Here is a 15833-nt window from a genome sequence, read left to right on the forward strand (position 1 = left end):
GAGTGTGAGTGTGAGTGTGAGTGTGAGTGTGAGTGTGAGTGTGTGTGTGTGTGTTCGTTCAATGTCTCTCTGTCCTCCTAGCCATCTACCAAAATGCAAAGCTTGTCTTCAAATACATTACGCCTAAACCTGCACAGTATATAGTATTTTATTTTTTAAACAATGATTTACTTTTTAATTAGAACTATTAAACAGAAAAAAATGAGGCACAAGGCAATTAATGTGTTTAAGATGAAACTGGTTGGGGGGGTTAAGTCACTCAAATACGGGCATATTGTCAACAAGAAAAAAAACATCCGAAATGTTTATAATGTAAGTGCAATTGCTGCATTGTAAGGCTCTGGTCAGTTCTCAGAAAACTGGTGCGTTGTGAAAACTTTCCAGTTAGAACTCGCGCTGCTGAGTTTCTCTTCCGTGCATGTGATTAGGAGACATAAATAGATTATTTTGACAGTAATTGTTTGGGTCATAGGGCTTATTGGACCGAGAAAGTCCCATACCTGTACCTGAACTAAATGACCTGTACCTAACGGTTCGGGGTGAATACACATACTGTTAGAGCCATAGTGTTAACACAGATTAAGTGTGTGTATGCACAGTGCAAGTTATGTGAACATAGTGAAAGTGGGTGTGAAATTCCGCCATCCCACCTGCTGCCACAGCACACTGATTGAGCAAACATCTCTTTAATAATACAGCGGTCTGGGGCTGGTGCCAGGGCATTCATGTGTATGTGTGTTTAAGTGTGTATGAAAAAAAGTAGATGGGGGGTGGGGTTGGACGTCTTGGAAATAATCCTACTCAATTCGTCAAGGTTTTCCTGTTTTGTTTTAACCCAGTGGTACTGTAGTTTGCTTGTGTGGGTGTGTTTGTGCATCTGTTTGTGGGCTCATGCAGCAGGGGGTTGATTGGCAAACACTACAGAACCCACTAATTGAATTCCTTCTTGTTTGTCACTCGTCCTTTATTGGAGCTTTTTTGGCATTCTGTGGCAAACAGGTGTGCTGTCACTACGCCGCTGTTGCAGACACACACACCTCCGTAAATTAAAGAATGAATCTGAAGTGACTTCATAGCTATCAGCCTTTGATGTCAGTAATTAAGAGTCATTGTTAGGATAATATAATTTGACGATCCCAGGGGGGGAAAATGAAAATAAAACATAGTGATAAACCAAAAAAACAAAAACAAAAAAAAACTAGTCTGCTCAGTCTGTTATTGTAAATTGGAGCTTTCCTGGCAGCCCTCCTCAGCCATAACAATTCTTTTATTTTACTGTTCTGCTGTTTATGTTTATTTGCCTTAAACCATAATGTATACTGCTGAAGTGGTATTGTACTGAAGTGATGCTTAAGCAAGGGCTCATCAACCTCTTTTTTTTTTTTTTCCCAGAGAGTTTAGATCCCAGCAGAGAAAATACAGGCTACAACTTTGCGTCCAACAGCAGTTCAGTGGCTGCAGCCATCCTAGTGCCTTTTATAGCCATGATCATTGCAGGCTTTGCTCTGTACCTCTACAAACACAGGTAAGGGTAACACTATTTTTACACTACTCAACATATGCACGCAACATTATATTATACCCCTACTTTGGTCCTGATATTTACAGGGAAGCATCTTACGCCAAGGTTTAATTTGCCTTTGCAAAGTCAGCTGTTGCAAAGCTAGCTGTCAAAAAAATGATAATAGTGAATTACCCATTCAGTTGGGTTGTTCTAGCTTCTCAGGTGTGATATATGCTGCTCTTTTTGCAGTTTCGTATTGTTTCAAATTTAGAATTTTTAGAGTTTTCTACTGTTGGTCAGACAACTATAGATGTTCAAATTGTTACCTTGAGTTGTTTTTCCCAATTTGCGGATATTTAATAGACTTAACAATTGATTAATTAATAAAAAAGAAATCAATAAATAAATCAAAAATGAAAATAATTGTTAGATGCAACCCTAATCCATATTATGATACATATCTTTGCTGTATATTTGATATACTGTGTCCACCCCTGATGTGAACTGATCTCATTGTTTATTGTATTGATTCATTTAATTTCAGAAGAAGACCCAAAGTCCCCTTCAACGGTTACGTGGGCCACGAGAACACTAACGGACGAGCTACGTTCGAGAATCCTATGTACGACCGCAACATCCAGCCCACTGACATCATGGCGAATGAGACAGAGTTCACAGTCAGCACAGTGTGCACAGCTGTATAACAACTGCTTCCTCCAGAGGTAAGAATCATGGCACCACCAGGCCATGCGGCATTACAATAAAGTAAGGGCTTAAACCTTCAGGCATCCTTGGATCCACATTTCTGTGAAAGTAGATGAAGGTTTCACCTTGTGGCGAGCTGTAGCTAATCACACATCCAAGGAATCAAAACTGCTGAAGCAACGAGACATAGATTCTCAGGATCCAGTTGCAAACCAAACCGTTTACACCATCCCGCTAGAAGTTTCTGATAACAGAAAACTGTATTTTTCTTTTTTTCTGCTGCATTTCTTTTGATCTGGATCTCTTATATTAATTAATTAATTAATTGATTAATTAATTAATTAATTAATTAATTAATTAAGTTTGGTTTATTTATACTTTATTGAAAGAGATAGAATATGTATTTGTTTATTTTCCCACTGATAAGAATATTACATTAAGTCTTTTATCTTCTCTCTTTTCTGTGATTTCCTTAACTCCATTCTTTTGATTATTTATCATTTTCTGTCTATTTCCTGTTAACCATCTTGCTTTTCTGTCTATATTTTCTTCTCCTACCATCACTTGTCTTGTCCTTTTCCCAGACACCCTTCTCCTATTACATCCATTCATTCATCCTGGAGACAGTTAGGGGAGAAGAAGTGCACCACATCTTCGCCCACCTGCCAACAGAGGACATCCATAGTTCCTGTAGCAAAGGGCAAGACAAAGATCATTTTATCTGCCGAAATGCATTCAAGAAACATCTCCAGGCTCTTACCCGCGGGAGACGAGAAAAAAAAAAGAAACCATGGGAAGACGACTGTAACAAATGCCCACAACAAAATGCTTTTTGTAACTTTTCATGGTTTCTTGATCATTTTCCATATTTTGAGGAAAAGCTTCCACCTGAAACTGCAGCCAGCAGTACTGCTGGAAGCTAAGCTGTGATGACTTTCCTCATCAGCCTCCGCATAATCCCAAAGGGAATTTCATGGTCAACTTTAAGTCTAGAAATTGACCTGTAGCTAACAGAGATCTCTGTGCAAGTTAACAATATGGCGGACAGTGTTGGCCTGTGAGAGTCAAAGAGAGACAGTCTGGACTGTTTCGATTTCCTCTTCTCTCTGTTTTCATTTGCTTTTTTTTTTTTGTTCTCTTTTTATACGCTGCTTGCTTTCTGTGATGAGTAATTGGGAAACATGTTTTCCCCCCAACCGTCTGCTCCTGAGGCTGTTGAAAGGCCCCACGTCTCTAGCTGAGGACGGATAAAAAATTCAGTAAGTTTTGAAGGCCATGTTGGAGACATATTCCATCGCTAGTTTTTAAACTTAACTCAGTCCTCTTTTTTTCTTTTCTTTTTGAAGCAGGGATAAAATTCTTCTTGCTGAGGCAGCTGTGTCCAGAGCAGGGGTTAAAAGGTAGCTAGGGCTGCTGAAAAAAGCACTAAGTGAGGGTGTAGAGAGAAGTTATGTGTATATGTGTGTGAGAGAGAGTGTGTGCATGTGTGTGTATTTATGCACACATTTTTGGTGGCATCTGCAATCTACCCAAAATATCTCTTTGTTTGTTTTGGCCCCAGACACATGCTAAAATGTCTCCACATTTATTTTATTTTATAGTTAGTAAATTATGAGGATTGGGTTAAGGATCGCCACTATACCCGGGTGCTCTGGTCACCCATACAACAAGCAGCAACCCAGAACAACTACAGACTGTATAGATCCACTGAAAAAACTAAAACTAAAGGCAGTGTCAGTCTTTAGTTTCATCTTTCACCTGATTTCTCTTTGCTTGTAGTGATCCTTTTGCAATCACTTGACATGTTTGTGTCTGGGAGAGACTGAAAAGAAGGTGTGGATGGACAAATCCACCTCTCTAGCTGATGCACCTGAATCAAAATGTTACACGAGGCAATCATCTCAAATTTGCTTCACATAAGCATCGGTTAGGATGTTCCTGCCTCTGTTGCTCTGAGGCACTTGAGGAGATAAAGGCATTGGCTGGGTCAAAGTAGGGATGGTGTCTGCGATTCAGTTTGTTTCCATGGATATGTATAAATGCCTTGGGACCACGTCTTTTCAAAAAACCTGAACAAAGCTGTACTGTAGCACCAAGCATGTTACAGAACAACATACAGCACAGTGTGGTCATGTTTGAACTCCCTCAAAATGTACATCTGAAGGCGCTTGAGTCTGAAGAATGGATGAGTCAGTGATGCGTTCCCCCTGGATTACATTCAGGTCTTTTCCTCCAAGTTAACTTCTGACAGCTCCATCCTTTTTGAAAAGCAGTCTCTTTGTTTTGTCTTTGCTTGTCATGGACTTGTTGCAGAAGGCCTCCTCAGAGTTGTGACAGCGGGGGAGTTGCTAGCATACTGATTAATCCCATGCATTAAATTGGAAATGATAAATATGGTAAGGAAAACAAGTGTTTATGCCTCTAATGCTAACACCTCAAATATGTGGCAACTGGGAAGTGATATCCAGGAAATATTGTTTAGAAAAGTACACAGGAGGGAACTGTCATTAGCTATAACAGCAGGGCTTTACCTTGGCGGGTGATTGACATGCCTGGTGAGAAATATTTACAACATTAATGTTTTTGTGACCCTTATAATGTGTATTTGTGTGTGTAAAATGTGTGTGACCGATGGAGTCGAAGGAAAAAAAATCTACTGGATTTTAAACACACTGCCACCACCTATTGACCACTTACTATCCCCATACCTGTGAGTCCAAAACAATTTGGTTTTGTTCATTAGCGTATACATTATATATCAATGCAACAAAGTGGCTTTCACAGTCAAAATCAACCTCCACACCAACAGGTATTTTAATGAAATCATTAAAGTCACCTACAGTACATAATTTCCCTCAGAAATCCAGGCCTTTGAAACCAATCACTGTATTGTTCCTTCAATTAGTTTCGCTGTGGGTTGGTAATTGCTTTTACAATTTTATTACTTTTAAAGCTCTCGCTTATCTCAACCGTACAGATAGAATATTGCCCCTTGCCTGCTCTGGTCGTGAAATGATGGAAAAGGAAACGATTGAATTACCCTGGAGATTTCAAGGGGAAAAGAGCAGTTGCACTCGCATTATCTCGAAGGCTTTGTTACTCAGTTCTCATAGTTTTTTTTTTGTGGCTGTTGCATTGTGCATTTCATTTGTTTTTATTCGGAAATTGCTCCAAATATTTCAGCGGAGTTGACAGCTTCATTACATTCCAGTTAGTTTCTGTTCAGGCCCCTTTCAAGTGGTCTTTCCATTCATTCCTCCCATGGCAATGTTTAGCACACTTTACCCAACACTGCATTAAGCTGAGTTGAGTATCAAACAAACAAATGTGATTAGTTGGTGCAATATGACATGATGCCCCCACTCCCCTGATAGAACCGATTCTACAGCATTTATCTAGATTTAGACTGTAGATTTGGACAACCAGTACAGAAGCATAAGCTCACACAACTATGATTGTTTTACCTACAAGGGCTCAGTCAGTCAGCTCAGTTCAGAAACGGTTTAAAAGGGCCAGGCTCATACCTTTTCAGTTTTTTTTCTTTCTTTTTTTACCTCCTCCAGTCTCCAAAAAGCACTTTACGTTTATTATAGTGCCTTGGTACAACCCTATGATGTTATTAACCATCTGGAGTGGCTCTGTCTTTGTGTTCAGGAGTTCCAAGCATAATTTATGTAATAAGATCGGGGGGATTATATCAGATGTTTGAAATTAGAGTTCTTTTTTCTGGGTTTTTTTGGTCAAGTCCTTGTTATCATCTCTGCCTGTATAACCCCACGCACACACTCCCACACACCTACTGAAGAAACTGGGAGCATTGAACCTGTGTTTTTGATCTTACAGCGAAAAACTGAGCTCGTTAGGATCACGCCAGATAAACCATCGATTTTTGCCCACTTTCTGCTTTTCCTAAAAGAGCAATGAGCTCATTAGTACTGTATTTTGTGTGCAAGTATTAACGTCTAGGTGTTGGTGTTGTGTGCGCTTTTGACAGTTCACCTTTTCAACCCAAGGAAAGTTATTCAAATTCAAACATATAAGATTTAGGCATAATTAAGATAAATTGTTTCAATCAATTCTCGATGTTGCTTTATTTAGTTCCGCTAGTTAGAAAGGTTTTTAAACGGGGGTCAAGGCATTTTCAAGAATCCATGCTGGTAGTTTTGCAGAATAGGGAGTCTTCACTTAATGGGCACTACATTTATAGAAATACTTTCTTCATCTGGGTTAGTCAAAAAAGTTCTCGAAGAAGGTGCAGTTATGTAAAAATGAAGATCTGTGAGTTCTGGATAGAGCCGTGCTATAAGAGTTTGAAGAGACTTCTTTCTTGATAGCGGCCGGCCACTTTCTGGTTCTCTTTGCATATTTTAAGACAGAAACTCTAATCATCCAAGGTTCATTTTCGTTATCTGCCAGACCCAGCTCTGAGTTCTCTCCTGCTCACCATCTTGTCTGTTATAAAACACACTGCAGCTACGGTCTGGAGTTCCCTGCATTTTCTCACAGTCAGGGAATAGACCAAAAGCTTCCCATTTCTTTTCTGCAGCTAGTGCTCTCACTTTTTTTTTAGCGCAGGCCACCTTGTACGAGTTTGAAAAAGAACAAGCAATCCGTCTGTCATGCTGTGTGACATATTCTGCATCACCGTCATCTGTAATCTCCCATCTTCCATTATCACCGCATATTGACAGCTATGACAAAGCCACAATTTCTGCTGTGTTTTTCAGGCCCTTTCCATGCAATTTGCCTTCACTAGTCGGCCCATTTCAGTGTGCCTAGTGGACTCGAGCAGAGGGTAACGAGATGTATTTAGAAAGGTTTCGGAGCTTAGATGAAATTTATTCTATAAATGGAGTGGACTGGTGGTTCCATGATTTGGGGATCAGATCACTGGAGTTATTACTGAAAAACTATTGAATGTATTTCATTTCACTGAGTGCATCAGACTTTATCTACCAATACTGTGTTTAATATCTGTAATCGCACAGCTGCTTCTCTGTTTGTGTGCAGTAATGGAAAGAAAATCTGTTTTGCTACAATGTGTCATCTTTGGGATAAAAACAGAATGTCCAATTTATCTAGAGTATAATATAGCAAAAATATTTGCAGAGAGCTGCTTTGCATTACAAGAGACTTGACATTCCTTCATTTTTGTCATGGCAACAAAGTTATTACATGGTCCCATGTTTTCTTTTTTCTTTTCGCGAACAGTATGTAATGGCAGCCCAGTAAATCTCTCAACTAGCCTCTAAATGAGACTACAACTCACGACAGCCCATAGCGCCTGAGCGAGATCCACACGGCCCTTGAACGCTTCAACAAAACAACACAACAGTAAAAGGCAAAGATTCAGCATCGATGTCTTGCTGTACACCAAAAGGGTTACCTGGAAAGGAAGGGAGTTGAGCAGACTGTGTGTAACTACAGAGGGAAAGTGTCTCTGAGACAAGAGAATATGTTAACGAATAAAAAACCTTTTTTTGTACAGAGATATATTTTTATGGAAATACATTTGTAATATAAAAAGAAAAAATGGATTGACATATATGTAAATGTTTTTCTTTTTCATTATTGTAGTACAAATGCTAGTGGGGAGTATACGAAAAATCTCTATATATAAATATATAAATATATATATATATATATATAAATATATACAAAGAAAAATAGAAACAAGGCTTTTTGTATATGTAAAAAAGATTGTACATACAAGTTTACATACATACTGTACATATGTAAGACCCACCATGGCTTGTCTGCAATATATAAAATGTATTTTATCCGTCTGTATATGATGCTTTGCATTGTGTCTAAGCTTATTCTACTTTCTTGAACTTGAAACTTATTTTGAAGGTTTTGGAATAAAACATAAAACCTACTTTCCATCAGAGTATTTATTGAATGCACGCTTTTATTGCCTCCAGCCCAGAATTCATCAGCTAATCAAGCCCAATTAGCCTCTTGGGTTAAAAAGCAATGGCATTGTATATAACCAGTGTCCTTGGTGCAGTTCCTCATATCTAGGCCAAGATATCTGCTTCCACTTGTTATGTTAGAGTATAAGATTTCCCCAAGTGAAGGAGTTTAAATACCTTGGGGTCTTGTTCTCGAGTGAGTGGACAATGGAGCGGGTGCAGTATTACATTCAGTTTATTGCACTGTTGTGACGAAAAGAGCTGAGCCAGAAAGCAAAGCTCACGATCTACCAGTCTACCCTCACCTATGGTCACGAAGGCTGGGTCATGACCGAAAGAACGAGATCCAGGGTACAAGCGGCCGAAATGGGTTTCCTCAGCAGGGTGGCTGGCGTCTCCCTTAGAGATAGGGTGAGAAGCTCAGTCATCCGAGAGGAGCTCGGAGTAGAGCCGCTGTTCCTTTACATCAACAGTAGCCAGTTGAGGTGGTTCGGGCATCTGGTAAGGATGCCTCCTGGCCTGTCCAACTGGGAGGAGGACTCGGGGAAGACCCAGGACTAGGTGGAGGGATTATAGCTCCAACCTGGTCTGGGAGCGCGTCGGGATCCCCCAGTCGGAGCTGGATGATGTGGCTCGGGAAAGGGAAGTTCGGGGTTCCCTGCTGGAGCTGCTGCCCCCGCGACCTGACACCAGATAAGCGGACGAAGATGGATGAATGGATGGAAGATTTCTCCATAGGGTATCCAAGCAGTGCGTCCTTTGTGTAAGTATGTGTTTGTATGTGTTTGAGGACAACATCAGATGTCCTCTCTGCATATTGACTGTTTCCCTCCAGACTTATAGTGACGTCCCACCCTCTGCTCTTGGATCTGAGATTTGCTGCATTATAACTTCCATAAATTACTTTTTCATGCAGCCTAACTATATTTAACTAAATGTGTGGTACAGGATACTTTATTTTGTCAAATTTAATTTTAAAAAAAACTTACCAGTTAACATTGTCAAGTGTCATATTGGCCATTTTGACATGTCACAGTGTAAATGATAGATTTGATGATGGCTGAATTTAGCTGCTTAAGTTTCAGGGTGCTGGTATTATGCCTACTGAATCACGATAGAAATCTTATAACAATTATCATATTAATTTAAAATATCATTACCACTGTGTTGAAACCGTGTGTTTAATCCTACCCAGCTTCATCCAAGTCTTCTGAAGTTGCCGCGCAGGCGCACTGCGTAACCTACGTGTGTTTTATTGAAGTTGGAATCATGGCGGAAGGAGGAGATGACAGCCTTCTCAGAGGACTAAGTCTGAAGCATGGGCATATAGGTTACTATAAAAATGCCGAAGGACAGTTGATTGAAGATAGGTATCCTGTCTGCAGAACATGCAGTAAAAAGCTTGCTGCTACAGCCATTGAAGAAAAGAATGAAGAAAAATCATTTTAGTCACTATAACCGTGTGGTTAAATCATCATACCGTTACATCCCTAGCTGTAAAAATAGAGCTATTATTACTGTATCTGTTTTTCTCTAAATGGCTCTTATGTTAGCAAGCTTTTATTAGTTTTGTCAGTTGACCCCATAACAATTATTTGTTCAATAAATTGTAATGTCTGAAAGAATTGGAGATACCCTATGGGAAACATCGTATTGGCACCACTAACTGAGTGGGTGGAGAAAGGTGAAACTTTGTTGGGCTTATTTTTTTAGAGGTCATGAAATAGATTGACATCTCTGCCTCAATGCCGCAGTTGATGTATAAAAACACTGCTGTTCTCTCTCTTGTGACCCGACCCGTTATGTGGTGCATGCACACAACCAAGAGGAAAACAAATCAGATATAATACTTGCCACATTCATTTAAAACATTGTTAAGTAATGGAAGTCTTGATTGGGTTATATTACTCCAATGTCAGCCTTCATTTTATTGAGCTTACCTGGTTATGGTGTTTACACAGCAGGTGCAGTAATCTGATATGGCCTTCATCCTGATATAGTTAAATTATTACAGTGCATGTACAGACAGTGACTGTAAAGAAACCAAGGCCCTAGCTTATGCTACTCAAAAACAGATTAAACAATCAGTAATAAAAGGTAATATATAAGCAAACTAAATTATTGTAGTTTTACTTTTGCTTGTAGCTTGACAATATGTAAGGAGACCAAGCTCTAATTGCCAGAGTTGTTGTCAGTGTTTGAGGTTCTGAACACACAACCCAGTCTCACGGCAGTTTGTGAAATGGTCACGTTATTTTGATCTATTGATTCGTCAACAGCGCTGCGATCTTCTTGTTTATTTCGTGGTCAGCGTGACCATTTCACGAACTGCCGTGAGACTGGGCTGCAGCAGCCTGCTCCGGGGGACGAGAACAGCTGTTGAAATACATTAGTTTAAAACTTGGGCTCACCACCATGAAAAAAACGAGAAAATCGTGTCCCTGTACATAGATAGATTAAATAACGTCACCATTTCACAAACTGCTGTGAGACTGGACAGAACAAGAGATTTTAAAAGCCCCAAAGACACGAATTGGATATTGTGACAGTACCAGTACAAACATAGAAGCACACCTCTAGAACTGCACTTTTTGAAGTAGAAGTACCAATAAACTGTGGAGATAATGCTCTTATGTTTTATACAAAGGTTGAAAACCTGAGCTCTTTTCTTCTACCTTGGTAAGGCTAATTCAAATCTAACACCCAGTGTGTACAGTCATAGCCTCCACTTTCAAATGCAACATTCAAATTACTAGACAAAAGTGGATTTTGAGCGGTGTAGCTCCATAGAGTCCCATTCATTCTACAGTCGCCTGTGAGCGCCCCGAGTGGAACTCTAGTGGAACTGCAACCAGTTCAGAAGCTGGAAGTATCAAGAGAGTTGAACTTCTTCCCTAATTAGAAATTCTCTGGAATAAGTGAGTGTGTATTGGAGTGTGTGGCTGTGTTTCACCACAAGTATTGGCAAGGTTAGAGCCTTTTCTTGATTGATTAAATCAACAGCCATACACGGGTCATTAGTCACTCCTGTTCTCCACGAGGTTTCCCACAGCGATTAATCAAACCTTGTCAAGTTGCCGTAACCTGTAAGTGTGTTTCCTCACAGCAGCCAGTTAGCCCTTCTTCCTCAAGACTGGACTTTTAAAAATGTCCACGGCCTCAGTGTTTGTGTCCCAAGTCCGTGCTGGGCTGTTTACTTATCTGCTGCTCTACTTCATCAACGACTGACCATGCAGATAAAAAAGAAGCTATTGATTTCACTTCCAGGAAAATAAATCATACATGCTGCTTTTTTATGAACTCAAAGTGCTTTCTGTGATTGCCTGTTCAGATTAAAATCTGATTTCACTCAAATGCACTGTATAATGGTTTATCCTCATCTGAGGTCATTTGTAGGATCACATGGAGTGCTGCGATAAGGATCCACTCTTAGGTTTCGGAATTGAAGTAGCTTATGTGTTACTGTTGCTTTGACTCACTGAGAATTCTCTTGTGCATGATTGCTTCTGTGAATTTCAGTAAGTTCTTTGATCAGTTTGCAGTCACTGTATCACTGCTCCCATGAGTCGTTGTCATGCTAATTCTGAGTCACACACATATTATACCTGCCGGTATTCAGAAGCCAGTATAACGTCAACATTGTTTTTACTGCTTTTCTGTTACTGTGCCACCCAAATGTCTCCCTCAGGCCTTTTAATATCAATGAGTTCTGAGGAAAAAAGGAATGCGAGAGAAAAGCTTTTCAAAGGTCTTGAGAGTTTCTTTCAGCGTGGAGATGCGAGGCGACAATTAGCTTTGCTGCGCAGCGTCTGACACATCACACTGGCAGCCATACACTCCGCCGTCTTGCCTGAGATGACAGCTTCCTCCAATTACCCAGGTGTCCGGCAGCCATGTTCCCTTTGTTGCTTTTTTAATAAGAGACACTTATTACGCCGAGCTGAAAAACATGACTGTACAATTCATTGCAAAGATCATTTGGGACAAAGTAAGATGCTATCTCAATTTAGTATATATATACATGTGTGAACTATCTACTTGAATTCCTGTCAGAGAAGCTGTGCAAGATTGAGTCATTATAGTACATCTTTAGCAGGCTGATGCAACTGCTTCAGCAAAAAAAATCAGTGAAGGGCCCACAGAAGAATGCAGTGAAATTAACACGGTCCCTTAAGTTAAGGAAAAGGTCAACAAGCAGGACAACAATTGGTTTAAGTAAAGAAGAACGGGATGGCCATATGCAGTGCACGGGTTGGGTTTAGGAAAAGAAGAACGGGTTAATTAAAGAAAAGAACAATTCAATTTTATTGTAATATAACAGTTTTCTCAGTGTGCTTTCCATAAAAAGCAGTCTAGACAAGACTCTGTGATGTTATTTACAGAAACCTATTAGTCTAGGCCTATAGCGGCGTAACTAAGGGATGGTTCAGGACTCTCCTGTCAGTGGATTGGGTTTAGGAAAAAGAAGAAATCAACGGTTGGGTTTGGGAATTGTGACATGTGGGACACAGTCTCTGGTCTCCTGGATGAAAGTCCTGTGTTGTTTGACCCAACCAGCCTCCCAACGCGGATTTTCGGGCTTTTATACAACTCGCTACCATTGACGCTCTTAAAGCAAAGACGTCTTCTCATTGACTTTACTTTGGCATTGTTTTCCGTGGGGGCCACATGGATTTGTCACACATTCTGTGCCACCACCACGTAATGCGCTGGTAACAGTTTGTGATCATTTCAAGGAATTCAGTGAGACCAGGATGGCTAATCTCCGTACATGTGTTGTGGATATGGATAATTCCCCGCACTAAACACATTCCCCTTCTTGTAATAGGCAGAACAACACCGAATTGGGAAAACAATAGGACATTACTTGAATGTGTTTTCCTATTTTAACCCTTGTTTAATTACTTTCCTTTTTCTGTTTGTTGATAGGGAGAGCAGAAGAAGGGGCATCTCTTTTGGATCAGTCCACTAAATTTCCTGCTATCCCTTGTTTTACCGTGTCAAGCCAGGACATTCGAGGAGACATCAAAGCGATAGGTTTACCCTTGCAAATCCCTCCAGCGTGCTGTCCCGAGTCTTTGCTAATATCAGGCAGTATCCACCCTCTGCCGTCCCAGAAGACATTGGCCCAAGGATGAAGGGGTTGACTGATGAGAGGGAGTATATATTTGCCCTGTCAGTTGAATTTGTCAGCAGGGGGCCGGCTTACTTACTGCACGCAGCGCACCATGGGAAGGCTAACTCAGTGTATGAGTAAATATCCGAGAGCTCTGTCCTCGCTGGTGTCTTTTCAGGTCAAGCTGTCTAAGCTGGGATAGTTATCATGAGCCTAGAAGAATACGAAGGTACACCATCATCAACTTAAATTGGAGAAATTCCTTTTTTTAAATTCAATTGGTTAATCAATATGTATTCAACAAATATCTGTTTTCAATCATCACCCTGCTGAAGCTGCAATGTGTGCTGCTTAAAAAGTAAAAATAGGAATAACAATAATCTCCTCAGCCAGTCTTTGTTCCCAACAATGCAGTATTTTAACAGAGACAAAAAGCAGAGGCAAAAACGGACTGATAATGCTTGTGAGTCTTAGAATGAGAGACAAATTCTCATTATCTTGAATAATAAATGAGTGAAAAGAAAATCCGAGCTCTGTGATAACAATCAACAGTGAATCTCCCATTACTACCATCCTTGGCTCATAACAATATGACAATAACGAATACAAACTGTCAGGGCTCTGTTGCATGATGGGATAATAACAGCCAAGGCTCACTAGATGCACAAACAAGGAAGCAGACTAAGAATCAACTCCTTTTTCAACTTGAAACAAGCAGGCTTCCCATGTGTGACTGTCAAATTAGCACATTTGTGTAATTATTAGGGTAATTAATGTTGAATCGGTGGGTAAGGAAGCTTTTGATGAGGCGGCTGAGTGAGATGTTATTTTTATTATGTCACACTGAACGGGGTTATGATTAACTTATATTTACTTTGACATGTTGTCGTTCGCTATGCATTAAAATAGAAAGCAGTCCCACAAATAGATGGCTTGTTCTGTTCTTCTGAAAAAGCCAAAAAAAACATTCAAGTTTACTTGAAAACAGGAGGAAGGAGTGATGTCGGTGTACATCCGCTGATGCACACTAGTATGCTATCTAAATGCTAGTATGCTAGTTAGCCTGAAAATGTCACAGACTATAAAGCAGCTAAAGTCTTTTTTTATTTTTATCTTTATTTTTTTTTAAGAACATTGTATCAAATGGCAATGTGAAAATGATTGCTCATAGTGAGAGAGAATAATCACAAAAATCCGCGGCTGCCCTCCGCTCAGTTTCAGCTCATTTCAGGTGTTCAACTTTACGATTATGGTTCACCTTCACGCCTCCAGTAGCGTCGTTCTCGGCTGCAGCGGTCAGCCTTCAGGAAAAAAAAAAAGCTCTTAAAGCCCACTGTGCACTACCTGCTCAGAAATCTTCCCCAAATGTTTCCTATATAAGTCATGTTGATATTGATATTACATTCATGAACTGATGCTTTTTGATGTTTCATTGTGTCAAGTTGCCAAATTCTAAATTGAATTCAATTCAATTGACATACATGAGGCTCTCAGTGCAGAGTACATCTCAGGTTAATGAGCTGTGACCATGGAATAAAATGGAGGAGGCCCTTTAATTGATAACTGTGGGAAATTGGAAGCCTTTAAATACATTACATATATTTGCTGTAAGTGTGTATACAGATCAGCTGTTAAAAATGAGTTGACAATAAATATGATATTATTGTTTTCAGCCAAATATTAAATTGCACATCATTGCATGTCAAAATATGTGTGAGTTGCCACAACAACCACCCTTTACTGAACACTTATTAGTCTGGCTCCTACTAAATGTCATATATACAGTACCAGTCAAAAGCTTAGGCTCGTTTTCTTAGCTAAACTTTTGACTGTGTGTGTGTGTGTGTGTGTGTGTGTGTGTGTGTGTGTGTGTGTGTGTGTGTGTGTGTGTGTGTGTGTGTGTTGTGTAATATACTAATTAAGATATGTTCACAATATTCTTGTTTATTTTCAAAATTCATAATGTGATGATGTAGAACAGAATTCTGTCATAGAACAGAATATAGAACTGAGAAGGTAGATCTTTGTGACACTGGACCAGGCTGGAATGACCAGTATGCTTGATATCTTCTGAGAGTAAAGACACATAGAGGCTTTTCTCAACATTGAACCTTTGGACTTTGCATTTTGAAGCTTCAACGGACTTATATCTGTCTCAACTTGTTCTTAGTACATTTATCTTTGTAACATTTTGAGAAGAAACTTCAGCTGCCACACACAGCTTTGAGCTCCTGGCTGCAGGTGTCCCATCTTGTGATGGCATCAAATATGTTTCCTACTAAATCTGCCCAGGGTGACCAGGTAGCCATCGGAGACTGGCTCTGTCATGGATCCTCAAACTACCAGGTGCAGTCTTTCCTAGGCCAAGGCACCTTCGGCACAGTTGCAAAGTGCATGAGGATGGCCGACAAGAAGACCGTAGCCATCAAAATACTGAAGAATCATGTCGCTTCAGTCACACAGGCAAAACAAGAGGTAAGAAATGAAATTAGGCATGCTCACTATTTTTTGTGATAATGATAATGCACAGCTGTTCCCTCAACTGTATTTAAAAAATGTGATTGGCTTGTTTCTGTGGGTCAAGCTAATGTAA

General features: G+C 40.0%; 1 protein-coding gene across 5 annotated transcripts in view; it reads left to right on the top strand.

Annotated features, from left to right (window-relative positions):
• csmd2 (CUB and Sushi multiple domains 2) overlaps nucleotides 1-6801 on the top strand; it is a gene marked incomplete at its 5' end in the record, with an annotated part of 270610 nt that extends 263809 nt beyond the window's left edge. Inside the window, 3 exon segments of one of the 5 annotated variants that reach the window (XM_032535085.1) lie at nucleotides 1393-1525; nucleotides 2049-2226; nucleotides 2794-6801. In XM_032535085.1, the coding sequence (XP_032390976.1) occupies nucleotides 1393-1525; nucleotides 2049-2208 (293 nt within the window). In that variant the 3' untranslated portion in view covers nucleotides 2209-2226; nucleotides 2794-6801. 5 annotated transcript variants of the gene reach the window in all.
• Nucleotides 6802-15833: the final 9032 nt, after the last annotated feature.

This window comes from Etheostoma spectabile, chromosome 14, assembly GCF_008692095.1.
Source record: "Etheostoma spectabile isolate EspeVRDwgs_2016 chromosome 14, UIUC_Espe_1.0, whole genome shotgun sequence".
NCBI classification, from domain to species: Eukaryota; Metazoa; Chordata; class Actinopteri; order Perciformes; family Percidae; genus Etheostoma; species Etheostoma spectabile.